Genomic DNA, 26455 nt, shown 5'->3' on the forward strand with positions numbered 1-26455 from the left:
TAAAGTGTCTTTCTTATCAATGCTTATTCCATTTAATTTTTACTCATTATAAGCCTTCCTCAAATGTCACATATCCCTAGTAAATTCTACTTAATAGCCACTGCTCCTCTGAAGATGCTCGTTTTTATACCATTATTAAAACATTTATCACACTTTAATCTGTTATTTACCCACAGTCTTCCTCTCTCCCCTTAACCAGTGATACCTAAAAGGCCCAATAATTGTCCTACAATCTGTATCGCCTAGTGATTGGCAGAGTTCGGCCCCTATTAGGGGGTTCCATCAATATTTATTTTTGTTTTGGCTAACTTTCCTTAACGGATTGGGTGGGAGGAGTGTAGTGGAGAGGGAGGGTGCCGCCCACGGAGGGGAGGGGAGTGCCCGCCGAGGGTGCACTCGCCTGATAGTCCCGGCGGAGCCTCAGCTGCACCCCCTGATCCACCCACAGATGGAGATGGGGCCCAATCTCACCCCCCAGACAGTCACTGCACCGTTACCAGCACCCGTGCCTGGAATGGGGAGTGCCGGGTAGAGACAGGTTCAGGCGGCCGCGGTGGCGGCCTCAGGAAGGCGCCTGGACTCAGGCCCGGGCTCCCCGCCCAGCCCGCCGGGCCCGCCCGGCCTCGCGCCCCCACCCAGCGCACCACCCGGCGCCCCAGTTCCCTCCCGACGCCGGCGGGCCCGGGAGCTTCGCGGACGTGACGCCGCAGGCGGAAGTGACGTTTTCCCGCGGTTGGACGCGGTGCTTGGTTGCCGGGCGGGGGAGGGCTTGTCGGGTTTTTCTCAGGGGACGTTCAAATTATTTTTGTAACGGGAGTCGGGAGAAGACGGGGGTGTGCCCCGACGTGCGCGAGTCCTCCCTACCCGGCCCTCCTCACCGCTCGTCGGCTCCTGCTCGGGCAAGGCGTCATGCCGCCCAAAGCCCCCCGGAGAGTAGCCACCGCCTCCGCCGCCGCACCCCCGGCACCGCCGCCGCCACCCCCTACTGAGGAAGACCCCGAACAGGACAGTGGCCCCGAGGACCTGCCTCTGGCCAGGTAAGCGAGCAGAGCCGCTGCGGCGGCCGGCACACGGGAAAGACGCCCAGAGGATGCGTCGCGGCGGGCGCCGTCGCGTCTGGCCGGGGCGCGTCTCCGCTGGGGGCCAGGTCCCGGCGGGATGAGGGTCCCTCCTTGTCCCCCACAGACGCGGAGCGCCTGGAGGAGGGTGACGGGCCTGGGTTCGGGAGCGAGGGGAAGGCAGCCGGGAGGGGTCTCGGCTCCAGCTTGACAGGTGTCGGGCGGGTGGGGCTCGAGTCCCTGAGCGAAGTGACAGGTGCCGCGGGACTGGAGGCTCGCAGGCGGCGGGTAATTTCGAGGTCCCAGCAAACTGGAGGGGGAAAAAAAAAAAACATGTTTGGTAGAAAGATTTTCTCCTGTTGAGATTTGTAGTACGCAGGTGGCCGTTTGACTTTCTGTTTTGGTCTCTTGGGATGCAACAGTTGGAAGTGTTTTCCTCAGGGCGTGCAAAACTGCATCTGAGGCTTAGTTCTGGGAAACGCCAACCAGAAAGGCCTTGGGCGCTGCTGCAGAGACGCCATTGGACGTGAAGTTCAGGCTCCTGGGTGTCAGTTGCCCCCAGGGTGCGCCGCTGAAATGCTTTGTAAGGTTCTCTGACAACAGTGCTTTGAGGTCTTGGGGTTACACAGCCATGATAGTGACTTGTGGAACATAACTAGAGGAACTGGTGTATGAACAAAAGTTTTGTGAGACGTTTAGCCTAAGTGCTTAAAAGTTTCTAAACTTTTCTTGTTGCATGAAACTCTTGCATGTTAACCTGCTTCAGGATGTCTAATTATTTCTTCCTTTTTGCCTTTTGGGGTTGAGCCAGCAAGGGTGTTTCCTTCCCCTGCCCTCCCCGCCCCACCTTTTTTTTTGTTTGGGTACAAAATAAGTGTTCATGTGCTCACATGAAACTTTTTTTTTAAAACCAGAAATGGAATTTAAGAAAGGCTATGATAATGGAGTAGAACTTGACAGGGAGATATGTATTGTATTGCAACATCTTATTTTTCTTGATTGTGGTGCTATATGATTGAGAAGCTAAGATCGAAAGAGTGTAATTGTCATTATAGTCAGCACTGGCCCTAATTTGAGACTACATATTCAGTGCAGGGGAATGGGATTCCTTTCTGTCCCTCAACACTCCCTCCCTCCATTGCCAAGTCTTGTTTCTTTCACCTCCCCAGACACTGACAGAATTCAGGACAAACTGTAAAAGATTGGAATGGGCTTTTGGAAATGGCCTATGAAAGGCTATTAAAAATTCGTATATTTAAAAAGATTGTCTTATAGGTCAATTAAAAATCATACCACTAAAAAAAAAAAAAAAAAGTCTGGGGTTGTTCTGGGAGAAACCATTACTTTAGCTTCTGATTAAACTCTGATGTTTCCAATATTTGAAAGTTTCCCTTTGGAAAGAGCAGTAGAGTCTACTCTAGTAAAGCGTTCCATGTTATCCCCAGAACTTTGGAAGCGATCTTGATGATTGTAGGATAATCAGAAATATTGAAGTTCTGGCTGTCACCTGGGACTTTTTTTTTTTTTTTCATCTTTAAATGAAGAAACTATCATCAGTTCTCTTCCTGTAAGTCAAAACCATACAAGATAGTCTGTTCTTGATTACCTATACCCACAAAAGATATGGGACAATCGAACTCTGTAGATTACCATGGGCAATTGAACTCTGTAGATAACTGCTAACCAAGAACAGAAACACTGCCTGGAGATCCAAAGCCAAGAAAATTATTTAGGGCCTAGTTCAATGTCACTTCCAGTGACAGAGTCCATTTCTACCTTGAAGGTTGAGATCGTGTTTCTGTTGTGTTATCTCTGGCCTAAATGATTAGTTGGAAGGGAAACTCTCACTGATAACAGCATGCCACCTTCATTATTGAGATAACTAAAAATTAATTATAGAGAGTTGGCAGTCTGGAATAGTGGTCAAGGGCATGGATTATGAAGTTAGACTGTGGGTTTATATCAGGGTTTCCCATTTACTGGCTGTGATCTCAGGTGAATGCTTTAACTTCTCTGATTTGGTACTTATCTGTAAAACAAAGTATTATACATACTATTAATATACAAAATTATTAGCTATTCCACATAATTTTATTATTAGATGTCAAGTAGACATCGAACGAATGAAAAAGAATTAGCCAACAAGAATTTATTAACTGCCTGTCTTGGTTAAGGAAGAGCTAAGAGAAAAGACTGAAATAAACATAGGAATAATTTATGTCAAGTTAATTATCATGTAAGAAATGCTAGTAGGTAAAGAGATTCTATGAAACATTGATAAGTATAGACTGTATTTTAGCAAAGTCACTGATAGTGAATCGATTCTGTAATAATGGGCTTTCCTCTTCTTGCTATTATTGTTATCTCAATTTTCCCAAACAGCTTTAGCTATTGTACTTACTTTCCTTCACAAAGCTATTTTGCTGCTCTGAAGGGTATGTGTTTCACCAGGCCAGCAAGCATTTTTCACTGTGTGGTATCCTTGTGGTATCCTTATTGTAGAAAGACTATAAAAACAAAACAAAACAAAACATGTTTAAATTCTAAGTAATTTTTTTTTTCAAAGATAAATAAGATCCTTAAAGTATTTAGTGGTTCTGTCTTTCAGAATAGTGCCATTATATACAAACCATTGAAACAAATGTTTGCTTGATTATTTTAGTTTGTAAGTATGTGCCTATTATATGTATATTTTTATTTGGTAGGCTTGAGTTTGAAGAAACTGAAGAACCTGATTTTACTGCGTTATGTCAGAAATTAAAGATACCAGATCATGTCAGAGAAAGAGCTTGGTTAACTTGGGAGAAAGTTTCATCTGTGGATGGAGTATTGGTAAGGACTTTTCTAAAATTTTTTAAACACATTTTTCTCATTTAAAAAATAATTTTGGATCACTTAAGAAAATTTGGAAAATAGAAAAATATAAAGAAAAGCTAGTAGTAATTCTATTACCCAGAAGTAATTTACCTCCAGTAACATTAAAAAATATTTCCCCCCACATAAGCCCACTACTGAAGTATTTTAAAGCCAATCTTAAATGTATTTTATTTATAAATATTTCACTGTGATATAAAGAATTTTTTAAAAAACAAAGCCATGCCTTATAAAATAAATTTTAATACCTTCTGATATGCAGTGAGTGTTCAGATTCCCAACAAAGTCTTCGAATTTGTTTTGTTAGAATTCAAGATCTTTGATAATATTTTGATATGTTTCTTCTATTTTTTTCTTTGCATATATGTGTGTTTATAATAATAACACTTGCAAATAATTACTAGGCTTTATATGTACTGGGGGACATAGTAAGCACTTTGCAAATTGGTCATTTAACAATCCATTGAGATGTGAAATATAAAATATTTTACATGTATTATGTAAAATCTTCATTTTATAGGTGAAGACACTGAAGTAGAGTGAGGTTAAGTAACTTGACCAAGGTCCCTGGCTAATAAGATCTAAATCACAGATTTGGAATCAGACATATACTTATATATAGTTATATGTAGTTACATATAGTGCATCTTAATTTAAAATATTTTTCTTAACATATCTTGAGTATTTTCTTGTTATTAAAATTTTTTTTTGATATTTAATAATGTAGTATCCTTTGGTGGTGTACTATTTCATCCATTAGGTGTATATTAATTTATTAACGCTTACTGTTGATTCAGGACAGGGCAAATTTCCCTGAGTGGCGGGAAGCTCAGCCCTGCATCTGAGAGAGAGATTTTTGGCTGAGTGCAAGTAAGAATTCAAAGGAAAGTTTATTAAAGTAGGAGTAATGCTCCGAAGACAGAGTGATCTCTCAGAGGCAGAGTGCCTGAGAGAGAATCAGGAACAGAGACAATAGAGACGGAGAAGGTGAGAGGAACAGAGGAAAAAACACTGAGAGGAACTGAGAAAAAGACATAGAGAGACCCCCAGGGAATTTATATATCATTCTTTAGTTTCTTTGAATTACAGTTTAAAGACTTCGTTTACCCATTTTCCTTTGATAGTATGAGCATACAGTGAGAAAGGATAAGAGAATGTAGCATGAAAAGGCAAGAATATGTAGTGCGAAAGGCCCGCTGGCAGTTCTCAGCCTTTGATTCATCAGTTCCCCATGGTTTTAGCCATAAGGAATGAATGATTTTGTTCTGTGTAGGGCACAACTTAAAGACTGTTTACCTGTTTTCCCTTGATGGTATGGGTAAATGGTATGTTAACAATCCCAGCAGAAATCTTACCTTGTTCTGCAGGTTTCCTCCTGTTCTGGCCAAAGGGCTGATCAGCATATTGCAGTCTCAATCTAGCTTGATTTAACATTTTAGTTCTCTTGCCTCCTCTCTACTATTATTAGACGTTTATTTTTTTCCCAATTTTTTGCTCTATAAAATAATGAGATAAATATCCTTATTCATAAGAATAATGCCTGGCACAAAATAAGTCCTTGATAATTTGTTAAATGAATGAATCTCCAATTATTAGAATAAAGTCTCAGAAATTGAATTACTGAGTCAAAAGATATGAAGTCTTGGTAATTATTGCTAAATTGCACTCCAGACAATCACTTTTATTAAATTTAATTTCTCATCAGCACTGAATTGGAGTACATCTGTCTCTTTTTAACGATTAGATCAACAAAGCAAAATATGTTTATATACATCCCATAAAAATAAATATTTAAAACCATTTAAAAAAAATCTGTGGTATCATTCTATTTTGTCTGCCATAAAAAAATAACGTAGACTGCGTAGCTTATAAATAAAAGAAATTTATTTCTCACAGTTCTGGAGGCTGGGAAGTCCAAGGTCATGGTTCTGGCAGATTTTGTGTCTGGTGAGAGCCTGCTTTTTGACTCATAGATGGTGCCTTGTCACTGGCCTCACATGGCAGAAAGGGTAGGAGCTTCTCTTGCCTCTTTTATAAGTGCACTAATCCCATTCATGAGGGTCCTGCCTTCATGACCCGATCCCCTAATAGCTTCACTATGGCATTAGGTTTCAGCATTTGAATGTGGGGAAGATACAAGTATTCAGTCCGTAGCATCTGGTAATAAAAAAGAGAAAATGAGGCCCATAATTCCGAAGATCTGAACATGTTCTAGAACTTCTTACTAAAAAAGGAGGAATACTGAAGTATCTAGGAAGAATGACTTTGGTATTATCATCCCAGAGCATCTAATATATAAACATTGATTTGTATACTTCATGTACAAAGCTGTTTTTATACATATGCAATAAAGGGAGTCGGCTCTTTCACTTTTCTCTCTTCCATAAAAACTAGGCTTTCAGTTTTCAGGAAGTTAGGAAGGGGTACCTGATTATAGAGAGAATTAGTGAATATAGGTAGTCTTGAATTTATAAGTGGCCTATGTTCCAAATCTTTTTGCAAGTGGTACACCATGGTAGTTAGATTTCTGTTTAGTTCACATAAAACTTTTTTGTACTGAACCGTATAGCAGTAATGGTTTTAATCGTGGAGGCCCTTGTGGGCTTCAGACTTGAATACATGTACGAATAAATGTTACTATTTTCTTACTCTACACTTTTCTTCTCCTGGCTTTGCCCTGCTTTTCATGGAAGTTGGCACATTTTAGATCTCATTTTCTGGCAGAGCTCATGATGGAGACTAAAACATGTGAAATCATTCCTGGTTGTGTACTGGAGGAAGACAAGAAAGGAATTTCACGTTACCTTTGGGATTTTGTGTACCTTTTTGGGGATATGACAGAGGATGATGTTATATTGTCTTATGTAATTCACCAGATTTTTATGTAGAAATATTAAGTGATAGTTAAATTTATGAGGGTTGGCCTGAGGATTTAACCTCTGTTTATACAATAATTTCTAAGGGAGAGTGTGATAGTGTGCTGAGAAGCCAATGTAATGACAAAATGAACCTGATTTCAAAGCAGCTATTTTAGTTGCAGTTGGCTATCTTCTTTGAAACAAGAGGAATGTGGTAACACAGGGAACTCTTTTTGGCAACTGAAAGTAGATGATGTTTATTGGAATAAAGGATGAGTTAAGAGCAAGGATTTGTCGTCAGACTGGACTGACTCAAGTCTCAGATTACCATTTACTAGCTCCATGATCTTGAACAAGTTACCTAAAATCTCTAAACCTCAATTTTCCTTTTTGTAAAAGGGACAAACAATAATTTCTTTATCTCGAAGTTATTGTGTGGATTAAATAAATTTGTGCATATAAAGTACTTATTAGTGTAAACAAAGTACCTCTATTAGGTCATGCAAACAGAATAATTTGATTTAAGAACTACCCCCAGAAAATTTTATGTTAATACAGTTTTTTAGGAGGACTTAAAGATCAGTTAAAATGGTTGAAGTTTTAAATGCATGTGTAAAGATTTTGATGTGGTACTTTTGCTACAATTCATATTTTTAAGTTCTCAGGAGTCAGAAAAGTTGTTTATACATGGAAGCATATATTAATCCTTTTAAGGAAAGTTTTGTGGTATTTTGTTTAGAAAAGTGTTTTCTCCTTCTTATATAAATGTTTAATAAGTGATTGTTGCCATAAGATTCGATTGTGTTTGTGTTGTTTATAGCATGTGAATAAGGGACTTTCCATTAAGAAATTGGCCAGAAGTGCTGTTCATATTGTGACTTACTGTTAATCAGTTGTTAGAATTTTGGTTTTCTTTCTGCATCTTGGATGGCAGCATGGTAGAATGGAAAAGGCCTTGAACGTCAAGGCAGAAAACTTTGATTTAGTTATATTGTAGCTATATGATTTTTAGGCAAATTAGTTAATTCTCTAAGACTCACTTTGCTCATCTTTAAAGCAAAAAACATGTCTGAATGTCAACCTCTTAGGTTTTGTGTGTGCTTATATTTCAGACCTCTTGAATATACATTCAAGAGGTTTCAAATATATTCCCTTTGATAGAGGCATTCATTTTTGTGCAATTGGGTCATTATATTTAGAAAGATAATGGAAAAAGATAGTTTGGAATTGGAGTAATTCTAGGCATTCCATTTAAGTTATATTACAGAAATATAAAGAGGTTTCTTAATAAACTTATAAAGGTCACACACGCATGCACACACGCATACACAGGAATATTATTTAGCCATAAAAAGGAAAGAAATCTTAACATTTGCGACAGCATAAATAGACCTTGGGAGCATTGCTAAGTGAAATAAAATGGTCATAGAAACATATACTGTATGATCTCACTGATATGTGGAATCAAAAAAAAAAAAAAAAACCCTCCAAACTGAACTCAGAGATACAGAGAACAGATTAGTGGTTGTCAGAGATGGGGTGGAGGATAGGCAAAAAGGGTGAAGATGGTCAAAAGGTATAAACTTCCAGTTATAAATAAGTCATGCGATGACTTATTAAATAAATAAATAATGCGACATGGTGACTATCAATAATACTGTATTGTATATTCGAAAGTTGCTTAAGAAAGTAGATCCTAAAAATTCTCATTACAATAAAAAAATTTGTAACTGTATGGTAATGGATATTAACTAGACTAATTGTGGGGATCATTTCACAATATATACAAATATTGAATCATGTTGTACACCTGTACTAATATAATGTTATTCAGTTATATCTCAGTGAAAAAAATAAGTCATTGCCAAACCCAAGGTCTACTAGATTTTCTTCTATGTTATCTTTTAGATATTTTATAGTTTTGTATTTTACATTTAATTCTATGATCCATTTTCTGTTAATTTTTGTAAAGAGTATCAGGTTTGTGTCTAGATTAATTTTTTTGCACGTTGATATCTAGTTGTTGTAGTACTATTTGTTGAATATGTATCTTTTCTACATTGTGTTGCCTTTGCTGTTTTGTCAAAGATCACTTGACTATTTATGTAGGTCTATTTTGGGGCTCTTTATCTGTTCCATTGATCTGTTTGTTAGTCTTTCACTGATATCACACTGTATTAATTACGGTAGCTTTATAGTAATTTGTGAAGTTGGGTAGTGTCTGTCAGTGCTTCAACTTTGTTCTTCTTTGATATTAAGTTGACTATTTGACATCTTTTTCCTCTCTATATAAACTTTAGAATCAGTGTGTCAATATTTACGAGATAACTTACTGGGATTTTGATTGAGATTGAGTTAAATCTATGGATCAAGTTGGGAAGATATTTTGGCATTATTGAGTCTTAGAATTATGTATAAATATTTCATTTTTGGGGTGTTAATATGAACGGTATGTTTTAAATTTCAAATTCCACTTGTTCGCTGTTGATATGTTGGAAAGCTATTGACTTACGTATACTTGTCTTGTATCTTGCAACTTCATTATAATCACTTATCAGTTCCAGGAGTTCTTTTGTTGATTCTTTCATTTTCTAAATGAACAATCATATCATTTGCAAACAAAGTGTTTTATTTCTTATTTCCCAATCTGTACACCTTTTATTCACTTTTCTTGTCTTAGTCTTTCTAGTATTTTTTCTTGTATCTTTTCTTGTCTTTCTAGTATTTGTTAAAAAGGAGAGATGAGAGGCAACATCCTTGACTATTCCTGATCTTTAATGGGAAAGCTTGTAGTTTCTTAGGTATGACGCTAGCTGTAGGTTGTTTGTAGATATTTATCAAATTGAGGAACTTCTTCCTCTTTATAGTTTGCTGAGAGTTTTTTCATGAATGGTGTTGGATTTTGTCAAGTGCTTTTCCTGCTTCTATTGATAATGATCATTTTTCTTCAATCCGTTGGAGTAATAGATCACATTTACTGATTTAAAATGTTGCATACCTAGAATAAATCCCACTTTCCTACTTGATCCTGGTATATAATTCATTTTATACATTGTTGGATTCAATTTGCTAATACTTTGTTTAGGATTCTTGTATCTATATTCATGATAGATATTAGTCTGTAGTCCCCCTGTCCCCCCCCTCAGCTTTGTAATGTCTGTCCGGGTTTGGTATTATGGTAATTCTTGCCTCATAGAATGAGTTTGGAATTATTTCCTTTGCTTCTGTCTTCTGAAAAAGAGTACTGAGAATTGGTATAATTTCATATTTGTTAGAATTCACCAGTGAATCTATCTGTGTCTGGTGCTTTCTGTTTCGAATGGTTATTACTTATTGGTTCAATTTCTTTAATAGATTATCAATCTATTCAGATTATCTATTTGTTTTTTTTTAATTAAATTTATTTATTTTTAATTCTTTAATGTCACCACTTCTTTGACCTCTTTTACCCCATCTACCTCCCTCTTACTCCCTCCCTCCCACCCTCTGGTAAGATTATCTATTTCTTGTGTGAGTTTTGGCAGATTGTGTCTTTAAAGGAATTGGTCCATTTCATCTAGGTTTTCAAATGTGTGGGCTCAGAATTGTTCATAGAATTTCTTTAGTATCCTTTTAATTTTCATGAGATCTGTAGTGATATTTTTCTTTCATTTCTGATTTGAGTAATTTGTTTTCTCTTTCTCTTTTTTTACTTGATCTGACTATAAGGCTTTTGATTTTATTGCTTTTTTTGAAGAACCAGCTTTTGGCTACATTGATTTTTCTTTTAGATTTTCTGTTTTCAGTAATTCTTTTGTGTTTACTTGGCTTTTTGTAGTTCAGTATTTACATTTCTTTCTTATTTCCTTTGATGTATATTCTTTAGCTATTTTCTTTGTAGTTACTATGGGATCACATTTAACATCCTAAAGTTATAACAAATCTAATTTCAATTTATTCCAGTTTAACTTCAATAGCATAAAAAACTGTGCTTCTTCAACAGTTCTGTCCCTACCCCTTCTAGTTGTCAATGTCACAAAATTACATCTTTAAACATTGTGAGTCCAAACACATAGATTAATATTTTTTAATGCATTAGTCTCTTAAACTATGCAGAAAACAAAAAGTAGAGTTATATACCATTAGTACAATAAGAATAACTTTTATAATTGCTCATGTATTTGCTTTTGCTGAGATCTTTAATTCTTCGTATGACTTTGAATTACTCTTATGTCCTTTCATTTCAACTTGTAAGATTCCCTTTAGCATTGCTCACAGGGCATGTCTAGTAAGAACTCCCTCAACTTCTGTTTATCTGAAAACATCTTAATTTCTTCCTCACTTTTGAAGGACAGTTTTGCTGGATATAGCAATCTTGGCTGACGGTTTTTTTCTTTTAGCACTTTGAATATATCAACCCACTGCTCTCTGGCTTTCAGAGTTTCTAATGGGAAATCTGCTGGTAACCTTATTGAAGATCCCTTGTATGTGATGACTTGCTTCTTTGTTGGTGCTTTCAAAATTCTCCCTTTGTCTTTTGATGGTTTGATTATAATGTATCTTGGTTTGACACTCTTTAAGTTTATCCTACTTGGAGTTTGTTGCATCATTATGTGTATAATAATTTTAGAGGCCTGATAGTCATAATTGTTGATGTTCAGATTGGTAGTCATTTCTTTCTGGTATTCAGCTATACACAGATAAGCAAGTTTATATGAGACCTAGATATCTAGAGAAGTTTCAAAATAAATTATTTTAACAAACATTTCTATTCTTGTTCCAGTTTTAATTTACCTGTTTTATATATGCCTTGATTTTCTCATTCTACAAAGTATTTTTTAAGGTACGTCGAATCAGAATTATATTGCACTCAAAACCCACCAAATACCCATTATAGTTTTCTCCTATCTTGGGTCTGTTTCAGAAACTCTTCCAAATTTTGTTTATTAAGTCATCATTTTTCTTAGTTTTATTTAAGGCTTACAAAGCTGCTGGCCACTGCCTTTTATCAACATAAAGGCAAATTGTGTAACCATGCTACATTGAATTCTAGAAAAAACAAAGTATTTGCTATTTTAGTTACTGAGGCTTTATTGAAAGTAAACATATAGGTTCTATAAACTTTTTTTGAATATTGGAAAATTTGTCAAAGATTATCATTTTATGACTTAGAACTCTAGAAACTCCCAAATCACAGGACTCGATGACCAATGATCTCTTTCAGTTCCTTTCTAATTTGAGTCTCTTTCATTCTAATGCAGACTTATTTATTCATTAGTGATGTTTCATTTTTAAAAGCAGTATATGTGATATTGTTAGAAAGAATTAACATGCAAACTTTGGAAGATACCTTTTATCCATATAATTGAATGAGTTATAGAAATTGACCTCTCTCAGTGTTTTTCAATCTTGTTTCTAAGAGGAGTAGACATCAGTTTCGTAGGTTTTTAACAGAAAAGCCCATTTAGTGGCTGTTTGAGTATGATGGCAGTTTTCTCTCCTGTATGTTTATATCTTCTTGATTGCATCATATTTGGGCCTTTGACTCAGTAAACTAAGCAGAGAGCTTCACCAGAAACTAAGTTCCAGATCAGTGTTATATCACCTGTTAAAAAATGAGATCCGTAATATCACTTCTTTGTGTGAGTTAACTTGTTTGTTATCAATGTGTGAGTGGGATCTGAAGAAACTATAGTAGAACCAATAGTCTTACCTACACTTTGTACTGATGATTCAGTTGCTGCTTGTTTCCCTGAGTATACTAAGAGAAAAAATTGTAAAGAAAAAAAAATCATTCTGTCTTTAAAAAACAAAAAAAAACTCATTTAACATCAAATTAGTGCTAGACACTGTACGAAGCTCTTGGAGGGGGTGGGGCAGTACAGCAGTGAATTAGATATAATTCTTCTGTCTTCAAAATGCTTGCAGACTAGTTGAGATATGAATAAATGATCAAGCAGGTAAATCACAGTTCAGTTAAGTGCTCATATAGGCCTATCCACTGAGTTCTGTAGAACTTGTTAAGGGAGGGGGTCCCAGGTGCTTACGTCTTGGGCTGAGCACCAGGTAAATATGAATTCTCGTATTTTCTGGGAGTGGAGTTACCCCTTTCCCCATGAAACCATTGTGTAACTGGATGACTGATTCAACTAGCGTTTACTACCTCTGTATATTGTATCAAAAAAATGAGATGAGTACAAAGTAAAGTTAGCTTTTGCAGCTCTCTTCTAGGCTGTGCTATTCTTGCATTTTAATTTTTCTGATCATATTAAAGAATGTCCTTAACACTAATTGATGTCAGCTAATACAAGTTGAGGGGAGATTGGGATTGTCTGACATAGCATGTTATTCCTTTTGTTCTACATAAGATATTGGTGAGGAAGAAATCCAGGAGTAGGCAGCTTTTATCCTCTGTATTTCTCTAATACATTCCTGTAATATATTTAACTTTTAAACTTATTGCTAATCACTCAATTACGGTCTCATGAATCAAGTGTAAGGATATATCTTTTTGACCTTGGCATAGAGAACATTTATTATGGCCTATTTTCATCTTGGTGGTGACTAATATTTTCAAAAGTAGAGATTTACTAGAATAGTATTTTTAACTTTTAAAATTACAATTTAAATTTTTGCTAGTTAACTCATGATAGCATGAATAGTAAGGTAACCTGATTTTCTAACGCCAAATTTTCCGATGTTTCCAAGATGATTTATGTTACCACTTGGTGGAGCTCTTTTATAAGTTAATGCATTGTAAAAAAGCAAATGCAAGTCTTCACTAATTAGGGGTCATCCTTAGGGTTGTTCAAGTGAACTAAACTAAGTGATAGCTAAATAGGTAGCCTCTTCAAATATTGATTGTAGATTTTTACTTAAACTGCAACATATATAATTGAAGTTTTAATATTTTAAAGATTTTTCTCTAGAGTATTCCTGATTTTTCTCTGTTATGCTTTATATAAATTTAGTACTTTTTTATTGACTTACTTTTCCTCCTATTTTATAATTGTAGGTAATTTAGAAAATGTATACAGGATTAATGAAGAAAATGAAAACCATTTGTAATCTTACACTTAGAGATAATAATTAACATTTTGATATATTTTGTCTTACCTTTTTAATATTTCACAAAATCGGAATAAACACAGAATTTTGTATTCTGGTGTTTTTTTCTCAACATATTTTTGGTATTTTCCCATATTTTTATAATCTTTTAAATGTTTTAAGGGTTTATATTATTCCATGATACAGCTCTGTCATAACTTATTTTAAGATATTTAGGCTTTTTCTACTGTTTCTGTCATTATAAATAATTCTTTGAACATCTATTACACTAAGTCTTGACTCGCCTGTCTAATTATTTTCATTGGATAAATTCTTAGATATAAAACTGAACTCTCAAGGATCTCAATGCATATTAACAAAATGTCCTTCAACTGACACTATTCTGAAGTTTAGTATTTTCAAAATACGTTTGTTGGAAAGTACTGTTTTTTTCTTGTCCTTTGCCTGTTTTTCTTCTTCATGTTTTATTATTTCTTTTTTGGTGATCCTTTTGGTTGAGTAAGAAGAATTACTTTTCTTCTAACAGTTTTTAAGGTACTGTTCTGAGCTCTTTTCATAATTCTCATCTAAATTTTCAAGAAAACACATCAGTTACAGATTTTAGGTTTAAAATTGCCATTGGAAAATAAAGTCTGGATTTCAAGAGACCAATAGAGGCAGGCTGGAGAGCAGAATGAGATATATGAATCATCTGTATAGAGATAATGGAAGTGCTATGGAAGTGGATGAGATCGCTGAAGAAAAGAGAATGTGGTAGAGAAAATCCTTGGAATTAGGAATCACTGAAAAATTTGTGAGCTAAAGAAAAGAGAGTGAAAGTGTTGAAGTTTTTTAAAAGCCAAGGAAAAAACTTTTACTGGAACAGTGTCAGATGCTACATAAAAAGTCTTTGTGGATGTAACAAAAAAGGCTATTCAGTAGAAAAAGATCTTTGAGGACTAAGGGAATAGCTACAGTAGATTAGTGCTTGTATAGTGAGAGGATGTATTCAGCGAATGCAGTATATGTGTCCTGTGAGAGTGATTGTGGTGAGAGTGTGTCTGAATAGTGAGAGGTTTGAATATGTAGTGAAGACAGTAGCTTGATAATGTCCTGGGATATTATTTTTTTCGTAAGATGGTATAAGCTTATTTGTGACCAAAAGGAAAGAAGATTTTAGAAAGAAAACTGTTGGAGAAATTATGAAAGACGGGAGAATTAATAAACTAGGTCTTGAAGGAGATAGGAGGCAGTGTGATCCAAAGTGGGAGGTAGGGAGGGCTTAGAATTGTTAATTTGACCATGTAATTCCATTTGTATGACATTCTGATAAAGGCACTGAAATTAGATCAGTGGTTGACAGGGGCTAGGGGTCAAAGAACCCTTTTTCTTAAAAACAAAAACAGAAACAGAATAAAGGAAAACACAGAAAAATACAAAACTCCAGTATTCCCAAGGATAGATATTTATGGTTTGGACAAGGTCAGATAGTGGATGGTGCTGAGACAGATATGGTTTAGTGGAATGACCGCTAAATTCACTGAAAATAATAATGCTGCTGATGATAGTAAACTCTGCTTCAGTGTGTGCAATGCTAGGCACTATGCTGATTAAGAGCATCCTTTTGGTTTCCTTTTAGTTCTATGATTAGAGACTATTAACATCCTCATTTTAGTAGAAATTGAAGTTTAGTTAGATTTAACCAAATTACCCATAGTTATACAACTAGAGTTTGTATTCAGACTGTTGAATGTTCGACACTAAAATCCATGTACTTAATGTAAATAATAGAGTGTAAGTCCCAGAAAGACAGAAATTTGTTTTTGTTTCTGGTTTCACCACTGTATTCCCAAACTCATAGCCATTTCAGTTGCATAATGAAAATTTTTTGAAAAATTATTAGAGATCTCAAGTTTTGGAAAACATAAAAGAAAATAAATTGGAAGATGCAAAGAAACCTATGTGAAGATAAAGATATGATTTTTAAATGATTGTAAATTTGATATCTTTCATGTAGGCATTTACCAGATGAAATGACTGTTAAATTTTGTTTTCAGTATGTTCTAATAAAATCGGCTGTTTTAAAAAGTGAACAAACTAATTATAGAGTAAGATTTTGTAGTTGATTCTAATAATCATGGCTTTGTTAATTTTTTTTTTCCTAGCAAATCTTGGTGACATCCAAGTGTAAGATCAGACCAAGTAGATGTTACTGGTTATAACTAAAATGCAAGCCCTTACCATATATTTATATATATTTTACATATAAAATCTTACATACTTCATATAATATAGAACATATATACAATCTTAAATATTTTAATCGAGAGATTTTACTTCTAGGACTCTCCTAGTTGGAAACTGGTCATTCATTTCCTTTGCATAGATACACAAAAATATTTGCTGTTGAATGAATCATCCAGTTACATAACATTGATCTCATCTATAATCTGGTTCCCTCCATAAAGAACTAAGTCAAATAGATGAATAAGAACTTTAACAATTAATAGTCTCAAGTTTAGGAGGGATATTTATGTTTCTTTCCTAGATAAATGTGTACGAAGAAGAAAAACACTTTATCTAAGTATAGAGTTAATTGGAATGTACCTAGAACAACAGGAACAGCAGCAACAAATATAAATCATCTGATATAAAGCTCACACATTTTGCTCATAGGAAAGTTCTTTAGGTCCTTAAAAATCAGAACTTATTTATACAGCATTTCATTTAGGTATATTATGATTTTAAATGAGCTTGCATTGAATCGTATTGGCTACATCCTAATAAAATTTGATGTTTTAGAAAAACGAATAAACAACATTCGATTTTAACATCTTTAGTTACTTCATTTCCCAACCTTTAAAAGAGTAAAAACCAAAGACTGGAGTTGTTGAAGGCAGACATAGTGAGAGCAGTTAAGTTCAACAGGCCTGACAGCAAAGAAGCAAACCAAAAACAATTTAATTAGTAACCATAAAAATTCAAAAAGCATGTATTTGGGAGGTTATTTATTATAGAGACAAACCACCTTTTACATCTCAGTAGTTCCTGTGAAATTGATCATATTGATATAAACACATATACAAAAGTTGAAGTTTCATTTTATTAAAATATACTTCAGTCATTATAACAAGCAAAATATATATTTATATATACTTTGCATGTTCAGTTTCAGAAATAATATGTAATATAGTTTCAGAATCTACTTTATCGAGGTATAAATTACATGTACTAAAATTATCTAGTTTTAAGCGAACAGTTCAGTTTTGACAAAGATATTTAACCATGTAAGTACTACCATTGAGATACAGAAATTTTTGATTACTCCAGAAGGTTCTCTCATTGTCCTTTGTTATCATTCCCCAACAACTACACTCCCGTTCCCAGGCAGCCACTGATCTACTTTGTGAGATTAAAGATTAGTTTTGCCTTTTCTAAAATTTCATATGAAAGGAGTCACACAGTATGTATCCTTTTGTATCTGGCTTTTTCTCAGTGTAATAGTTTTGAGATTTGTCTATGCTGTCATTATTAGTACTTTTTTTTTATTGTTGAATAACATTCCATTGTATGGACATACAACAATTGATCTATTCTCCTGTTTTTGAATATTGGGTTTTTTCTAGTTTGGGGTTTTTATGAATGAAGCTGCTATTAACATTCTTCTACAAAGTGTCCATTTCCCTTGGATATAAATATCTGGGAGTGGAATTGGTAAGTGTGATGGAAAGTATATATTTAACTTTATAAGAACTTACCAAATATAAGAACTTGTTTCCTAAAACAGTTTAAATTTTCAACAACAATATTTGAGTGTTCCATTGTTCTATATTATCATCAACCTTTGATATTGTCAGTCTTTTTAATTTTAAGCATTCTGGTCAGTGTATAGTTGTAATATAAGTTTTAAAATATTTCCCAAGTAGCTAAAATTAAGGAAAAGTTTAGAATTGGATAATGATGAGCTTTTTATCCATAAATTTGACGATCTAGAAAATTCTTTTCCTAAAGCTTTCATATAATTGAGATTTCAAAACAATGTAACATTACATCATATCTTTTCAGCTTTATTGTAATCTCCAATTAAGAGTAAGCAAATAGTTTCAGTTTAATAGAACATCAGATAATTTGGTATTTCTTTTTTTTCAATTTAATATAATCCAAATTTCATCAACAAAACAACATATTTAGACAGTGATATACATTTTTAGGGGAAAAAGGTATATATTCTAATGATGAAAAATATTCTAATGATAATGATAGCCATCACTTATTGAGTATGAATTATATGCCAGTCATTATGCTAAGGGCCGTATGCGTGTGTGTGTGTGTGTGTGTGTGTGTGTGTGTGTGTGTATCCCATTTGGTTCTTACAAAGTGAGGTATGTATTATTATTTTCATTTTACAAAGAAGGCTATTATGGCTCTGAGAGGGATGAATTTTTAAGGTTAAAAAATACTTGAACCCCAGTAGACTTATAAAAGAATGAGTGAATTAAAGCAAAAGGAAGATAATCAAATAAGAAAATGGGTTTGTTTTTAAACAATTTATGTTATGGATTCTAAAATCTTTTAACTTGGCTGGCTTCTTAACTTGGCTTCGATGACATTGGATTATTGAAAAATGAAAATATTTACCTCAAAGAACTGACTGACCCCTAAGTTGTAATTTAACTTTTTGTTCTCTAATATATTTTTTTGCCTTACAATATAAAATTTAAGTGTTTGTTATTTGTGTAGAATTAAATGCTCTCAAGTACATGCCATTGTAAAGATTTAAAACAAATTTATTTTGTTATGCTGAAGAACAAAAATTTACACATAATACAATTTTAACAGTATTTAATGTGTGAATAATTTAACAAAATATTTGAATTTTTTCTTTTTGTTCTTAGGAAAGTTATATTCAAAAGAAAAAGGAACTGTGGGGTATCTGTATCTTTATTGCAGCAGTTGACCTAGATGAGATGCCATTTACTTTTACTGAGCTACAGAAAAACATAGAAACCAGGTAAAATTTCTTATATCAACATCAGTCTCTGCCATTAAAGAAAATTACTTCTGAACTTCACTTTTATAAAACATTAGGGAATTAATGAGAAATGTTAAAATTAAATAAAATGTAAAGGACTTAGGTCAACTAGTGAACTGTCATTCTCTCATGGAGCCCTTAATGAAAGTGTATTTATGTTGTACTTTCTGAAAAATGTAGTGATTTGTGTCCTGGGAAAATTTTCATCATGTCTCTCACTATCTGTAAACTTTCTTAATTGTAGCTGTTGATAAAGTGGACAGAAAAAGCAAAGATTTACAAAGTAGCCTTATTAAAACAGATAGGTCTTGATCTGATTAGTTGGTGAACTGCATAGCAGTACTAAACCACTAAAACTAGCATGATGATTTTAAAAGAATTTAGTTACAGTTTATTAAAGTTTACAGTTGTTTAATATAAAAGATTATATTCAATTTAATATCCATTACAATACTTGTGCCAATAATTACTTAATATTTGTTGTTGAGCTTATAAATTGTATAAGAAGCGTTTACTAATTTGTTTCCAATAACTTATGAACTTTATTTTGAGAAGCCTTCTGATATTCCATCATTTCATTTGCAGCATATTCATGAAATATAAAAGTAAATAATTCTCCCAAAAATAATAATACATATTTCTTCTTGGAGAAGATATAAAGTCATATGGAATTAAACATAATTGGTGTTTTATTTAAATGAGATAAATTGTTGCATTTTTTGATAATGCTTTTTTTTACTATGTCTATATAAAATGTGGAAACATAGGCCTAGTATATTCATATTTAACCTATGGAATTAGAATTGGTTTATCTCTTAGAGTTTTTACAGTTTAACTTTATTAAAGAAAATCATCAAATCAAAGTAGTTTTTATATAGCTGAAAATATTCTAAATATGTAAGTAAACTTCCACATTTATTCATTCGGCAAATGTTTTAGTAGCTTCCAAAGATTGGAAAGAATATGATTATTTGGGTTAAGATAGACTAGCTTTAAATCTTTTTTTTATAAGCTATATGACAGAATAGACTGCTGAGCCTTATTAAGTCTCACATTTCTCATCTATGAAAGTGAAAATTATTAGCTATTTCAGAGAATTAAATAACTTATAACTAGAGAAGTAAATAGTTCAGAGAGTCACTGCCTGTAACACCATAGCACTTAGGAGGTCTTGATCTCTTTCCTTCTGTAGGTCCGCCACATGCTCCCCCCACCCCACTACCACTATGCCCTCCCCTCACAGAAAAAAGAAAGAAAACAAGGAAGGAAATAAAAAAACAGTTGTTAGGCACTATGGCACTATGTTAGGTTCTAATGATACAGAGGTGAGAAATAGTCTCTGACTTCAAGAAACTCAATCCAATGGAGAACATAAAATTAAACAGATGACTATAATGCAGTGTTATATAGCTATTCATAGACTACTAAATAAACATGACAGAGAAAGGGTATTACGTCTTTTATCTATAAAATGAAAGAATTTTCCTAGCAAAGGTTTTTCTATGCTTTTTTTCCCTGAGTATTCATAGAACAACATCGATTTATATATTGGGCAAGTCATAAATAATCTCTCTACAATAAATATAGTAATGTACTTGGTACAACTTTTTCTGAGGTACCTCTCAGTGTTCTGATAACTATCCAGAAATGTTATTTGGACCACTGCTGCTTAAACATGCTCTGGTGAAGGACTAATTTTATTTATTTATTTTATTTCCAATATGTCTCAGACTGCTATTTAAAAATATATAATATAAGTCAATTACTAAAAAAAAATGAAACAAAAAATCATACTATAAAACCAAATTTTTTGTTACTAGATTCAGCAAACATAAAATTAGTGTCAGAGCACTGTGAAAGTTTTTAAATGTTTACACTCAATTTCTGTACTTATTTAATTGTGGACTGTTAACAAATAATTTATAGACCCATATCAATCCATGGAGCACTGCTCTAGAATATGTAGTTATCTACAGATCTACATGTCTTTAATTATGGCTTTTTATGTCTACCTGCCTGTCTGCATGCCTGTCTATCTTTTCTGCCTCTCTTCTTTCTTTTAGAGGAGGGCTACAGAAAGAATAGAGTCACTTAAATAAGTTAACCCTAGAAAAAGAGGGCTTTGTAGTAACAATTTAGTTTTCATGGTGCTCCATGGATAGGTAATACCATATGTCTCATAAAAACTGGAACTGAGTGGCTCTTGAATAAATGCTATGCTAAGGCCGATTTCTTTTTCTCTGCACATATCTGCACATTTGCTCCATTCTCTTTTCTAAAGAGCAATCTGATCGTCTACACCATATCATTTTTACCCTCCTTTATTTGCTTTGTCACATAGTTTTTCATGGCTGCCCTAATCCCTTCTATACCATGGAAGCATTAAATAATCTTCTTTTGGGTTCTGTGCCCTCTGTTGATTAGCTGAAGCTTTTATTTTTTCAGTTCTTAAGATAAATGCCTGAATGGTCCAGTCCAATTTTTGGAATGAAACCTATAACTCATTGGTTACTGCACAGCCAATGGATGGATCGGGTGACTAGCCTTGAGAGCAGGCCAGGAGGGGGAGTCAGTCTGAGCATCAGATGGAAGGTGGTTACATACATAGAGATTGATTAAATGAATAAATAAATTAATAAATGGATCTCAGGTTTCTCAGTGTCAAAGAATTGTTAACATTAAAAAGAAAACACTGGAATGAACCATGTGGTTTCACATTGGAGTTGGATAAATGAATGTGAATTTATGGTTTTAAAAACATAGAGAAGTAAATATATATGTATGTGTTTGTCATAACCCTTCCCTTTTTTTTTTTTACATTCCTGATGATAAATAGGTGTAGACATAGGTATATAGATATAGGGATATAGTTTAAAGATTAGTGGATTTTTTACTCTTCAAATTCTAGTAAAATGAAAATAATTATTTCCAAAGGATATAAGAGTAATTTGATGTAGAACTAATAATCTTTTGAATTGAAATGTCTGTGCTTTGAAAATGAAATAAAATAAATTTTTAAAGTTGTGATTCACTTTTTTCTATTCTTTCCTTTGTAGTGTCTATAAATTCTTTGACTTACTAAAAGAAATTGATACCAGTACCAAAGTTGACAATGCTATGTCAAGACTATTGAAGAAGTACAATGTATTGTGTGCACTCTACAGCAAATTGGAAAGGTAAAGTAAAAATTTAATCAGGATTACACTTTGTTTTTTCATGTCATTGTTTATGATTAGATTCCATCTGGGAACTATTACATATTTAGTAATGTTATTAGGTATTACCCATTAGATTTTTCCTCTTTGCTGTTAGTTTCTTATTAATTCTTAGCTTGCTTATTTATCCAATCATATGCATTATGAATGTTTCCTCCAAAATTGTTTTCCATCCTTTTATCTGTTTCTATTAGTTTTAATAAACTTTAAGCTTAGTGCCAACATTAGCCTCCTCTGCCAGAAGACTTCTAGTTCTGAATGGAATAGTGACCTACATTTAAACTTCTTCCTCATGGTGTTATTTAATTTAGAAAACATACTGTCAGTGGAAGGCATATGTAACCTATACTACCAAGCCATGATTGTTACTGTTCCCCTGAGAGAATAATGAAATTAAGATAAACTTGGGTTAAGTTTTTAAAATACTTTTCATCCAAGTCCCCACTCCTAGTGCTATATAGTCCTTAATTTGGCACATCCCTACATTTCATTTGGGTAAGAGAATATAAAAGTTAATGTTTTAGCTTAATAAGCAGTTACAAAGGGAGAAGGGAAATAGAGGCATGTCAAATATTCTGAGGAGAATGACTGGAAACCGAGCTGGAAGGAAGCATTTTCTCAGAAGGATGCTTCTATTTTTCCTTTTCTTAGTCACTAAAACTTCAGATGTATGATGGAGGATGAGAAAAGTGGAGAGAAAATTCAAAGACTGGCCTATAGCTTTTTGAAGGAATTTTTCTTGCTCCTGGTTTTTAATTGTAGTATGATAGCGTTGGTCATCACTATTTCCTTTTGTCCTTTCTTGTGTAGAATAGAAGCTCTTTGCACAGAAAAAAAAAAAGGATTTTTTTATTATTAAAGAATAAATTAAGTAATCTGCATAAGGAATGTGAATTAATTATAGAGTACTTGGAAAACAGTCTAGAATGGCATAAATAGAAAAACATGAGTCATCCAAAATTTTAACACTGGAAATAATCAATGTTTCTTTCCTTTGGATATTCTTTTATATATAGCAGATCATATTGTACATGTAATTTTTGTCTTGCCTTTTTTTTAACCTACCAAGGGTTTTGTAAATGCTTTTCTGTTCCTTAAATTTGTTTATAACCCTTTATCTCATATATTGGAGCTTATCCTAAGAATATTATCCTAAATACAAAAAAGATTTAGAGATTTTTATCACAATATTATTTTAGACCAATGCAAAATTGGCAACAACCTATTTATGCACAACTGAAGTAAACAATAACATTATAAATATAATTTGAATATTAAATATTATAAATATAAAATAAAATTTGATGAAGAATAACACTTCGGACAAATACTTCTAATGTTAAATAAAGCAGGATATACTATAACTACAAAAGGAAGAAACTTAGACATTAATGCATTGAATTAAATGACTGGAAAGAAGTGTACCAGAATGTTAATTGAGGTTTTGTATGAGTAACTTAAGTGCTACCTGTATAAAAAGTTAAGCAGTAACTTCTCTGAACCAATATTTAAGAAAAATCTATTCTGTAAAACTAGTATCTCAAAATCTAGAATCCTCAGATTAGTTCTAGATATAGAATTTTAGTGAGAATGATTTGGAGTGCTGTTCTGATATTTTTTCCTGCTATAATGATTTTAACAGGATAGATTATTTATTTGTTTGTTTGTTTGTTTATATTTGCTATGCTGTCTGAGATCAGAAATCTACTTGGATATTTATGTTTTACCTCTTAATTTTACCCATCGTACCTTCTAATGATGCATCTAGTATTCATGATTCTCCTGGAAACTAAGAGAGAGTTACAAAAGAAATAAAGAATATCGTATGGACAATTCTGAAGGTTTTTAAGTTCTTCCTACCTCCCATTCTCTGTGTTTTTCCTTTAGGCCCATGTAAACACTAGTTATTGCAGGTTAGTAAATAGGATACAAGGTCAGAGTTCATAAAGTATTTTCTTTACAGGAGTAAGCTGGTATGATGCCCTACCAAAGAAAGGGAGGCAGTAATAGAGCTTAATGTTGAAGAGAATGGAATGTTTTGAGTCAGGGAGATGTGGATTCTAGTCTGTACTCCAAAATGTACTGTATGATCTTAGACAAGTGAGTTATCTAACTTTAGTGCTTAGTTTTTTAAGGTGTACATTGAGTTGACAATAGTGCCTACTCTGTTAGGTTTTTACTTTTTATTTTTTATTTTTGAAAATAGTTAAAAATTTTTAAATTACAGTTGACATACAATATTATATTAGTTTAAGGAGTGCAACATAGTGATTAGACAGTTATATAACTTAAGAAGTGATCACCCCAGTAAGTCTAGTACCCATCTGACACTATACATAGTTATTACAATATTATTGACTGTATTCTCCATGTTGTACTTTACATCCCCATGAATGTTTATAATACTGGCAATTTGCACATCTTAATACCTTCCCCTTTTTCACCCATTCTCCCAACACTCCTCTTATCAGGCAGTGATCAAAATATTCTCTGTATCTATGAGTTTTTTTCTGTTTTGTTTGTTTATTTTGTTTTTTAGATTCCACAAGAAAACACAAAGCATTTGTCTTTCTCTGTCTGACTCATTTCACTTAGCATAATACCCACTAGGTCCATCCATGTTGTTGCAGATGGCAAGAATTCATTGTTTTTTATGGCTGAATAATATTTCATTGTGTAAATGTACCACTTCTTTATCTATTCGTCTGTTGATGGATACTTAGGTGTTTCCGTATCTTGTCTATTGTAAATAATGCTGTAATGAACATAGAGATGCATATGTCTTTTCAAATTAGTATTTTTGGGTTTCTTCACAGAAATACCCAGAAGTGGAATTGCTGGGTTCATCTTCGTTTCTTGTTATAGCCTTTGTTTCAGTCTATTTTGACTGATATAAGTATTGCTAGCCAGTCTTTTTTTCATTTCCATTTACATGAAATATCTTTTACCATACCTTTACTTTCACTCTATGAGTGTCTTTCGATCTGAAGTGGGTTTCTTGTAGGCAGCATATGTATGGGTTTTGTTTTCTTAACCATTCTGCCACCTTATCTCTTTTGATTAGAGTGTTTAATTCAGGGGTCCCCAACCCCTGGGCTGTGGACCTGTACTGGTCCATGGCCTGTTAGGAACCAGGCGTGGAGCAGGAGGTGAGCAGTGGGGTAGCAAGTGAGTGAAGATTCGTCTGTATTTGTAGCCTCTCCCCCAGCACTAGCATCACCACCTCAGCTCTGTCTCAGATCATCAGACATTAGATTCTCATAGGAGAACCGATCTCTGGTGCCAAAAAAGGTTGGGAACTGCTGAATCAATTTACATTTAAAGTAACTATATAGGTATATAGTTATTGCCATTTTATTATTCATATTTTGGATTTTTTTCTTCTTCTTAAAGAACTGCCTTTAATATTTCTTGTAGTACTGGTTTGGTGATGATGAACTCCTTTAGCTTTTTCTTATCTGGGAAGCTCTTTGTCCTTCAATTCTAAATGATAGTCTTGCTGAGTAGAGTAATCTTGCTTGTAGGTCCTTACTTTTCATCACTTCGAATATTTCATGCCAATCCCTTCTGGCCTGCAAAGTTTCTGTTGAGAAATCAGCCGACAGTCTTATGGGAGCTCCCTTGAAGATAGCTGTTTTTTTCTTGCAGCTTTTAAGATTCTCTGTTTTTATTCATTGGCATTTTAATTATGATGTGTCTTGGTGTGGGCTTCTTTGGGTTCATCTTGTTTGGGACTCTGCACTTCCTGGGCTTGTGAGTCTATTTCCTTTGCCAGGTTAGGGAAGTTTTCTGTCATTATTTTTTCAAATAGGGTCTCAATCCCTTGCTCTCTCTCTTCTCCTTCTGGTACCCCTAGAAGGAGAAGACTGTTGGTATGCTTGATGTCTCAGAGTTCCCTTAAACTAAATCATCATTTTGGGGAGAGAGTCTTTTTTCTTCTTGCTGTTCTTATTGGGTGTTTTTTGCTACCTTGTCTTACAAATTACTGATTCGATCCTCTGCTTCATTTAATCTACTGTTGATTCCCTTCAAGGTATTCTTCATTTCAGTTATTGTAGTTTTCATTTCTGACTGGTTCTTTTTATGTTTTCTATCTCTATTTTTATGTTTTCTATCTCTTTTTTAAAGTTCTTACTGAGATCACCTATTCTTCCCCTAAATTCATTGAGCGTCCTTATAACTACTGTTTTGAACTCTGCATCTGGTAGATTGCTTCTCTCCATTTTGTTTAGTTCTTTTTCTGGAGTTTTGTTTTCTTCTTTCACTTGGGATACATTTGTCTTCTCATTTTGGCTGTCTCCCTGTGTTTATTTCTACGTGTTTGTTAGGTAGAGCTGCAATGTCCCATGGTCTTAAGTACACGACCAAAGCAGGACAAAGAAGTCTGTATAG

The 26455-nt window shown here is 34.0% G+C and overlaps 1 protein-coding gene across 1 annotated transcript in view; it reads left to right on the plus strand.

Annotated features, from left to right (window-relative positions):
- The first annotated feature begins 728 nt into the window (after positions 1 to 728).
- RB1 (RB transcriptional corepressor 1) overlaps positions 729 to 26455 on the plus strand; it is a 127359-nt gene continuing 101632 nt past the window's right edge. The window contains exons 1-4 of the mRNA XM_011372034.2: positions 729 to 1037; positions 3764 to 3890; positions 18712 to 18827; positions 21905 to 22024. Coding sequence (XP_011370336.1) covers positions 910 to 1037; positions 3764 to 3890; positions 18712 to 18827; positions 21905 to 22024 — 491 coding nt within the window. The 5' untranslated portion in view covers positions 729 to 909. The remainder of the gene's footprint in view (positions 1038 to 3763; positions 3891 to 18711; positions 18828 to 21904; positions 22025 to 26455) is intronic.

Source organism: Pteropus vampyrus, unplaced genomic scaffold (genome assembly GCF_000151845.1).
Source record: "Pteropus vampyrus isolate Shadow unplaced genomic scaffold, Pvam_2.0 Scaffold198, whole genome shotgun sequence".
Taxonomy (NCBI): Eukaryota; Metazoa; Chordata; class Mammalia; order Chiroptera; family Pteropodidae; genus Pteropus; species Pteropus vampyrus.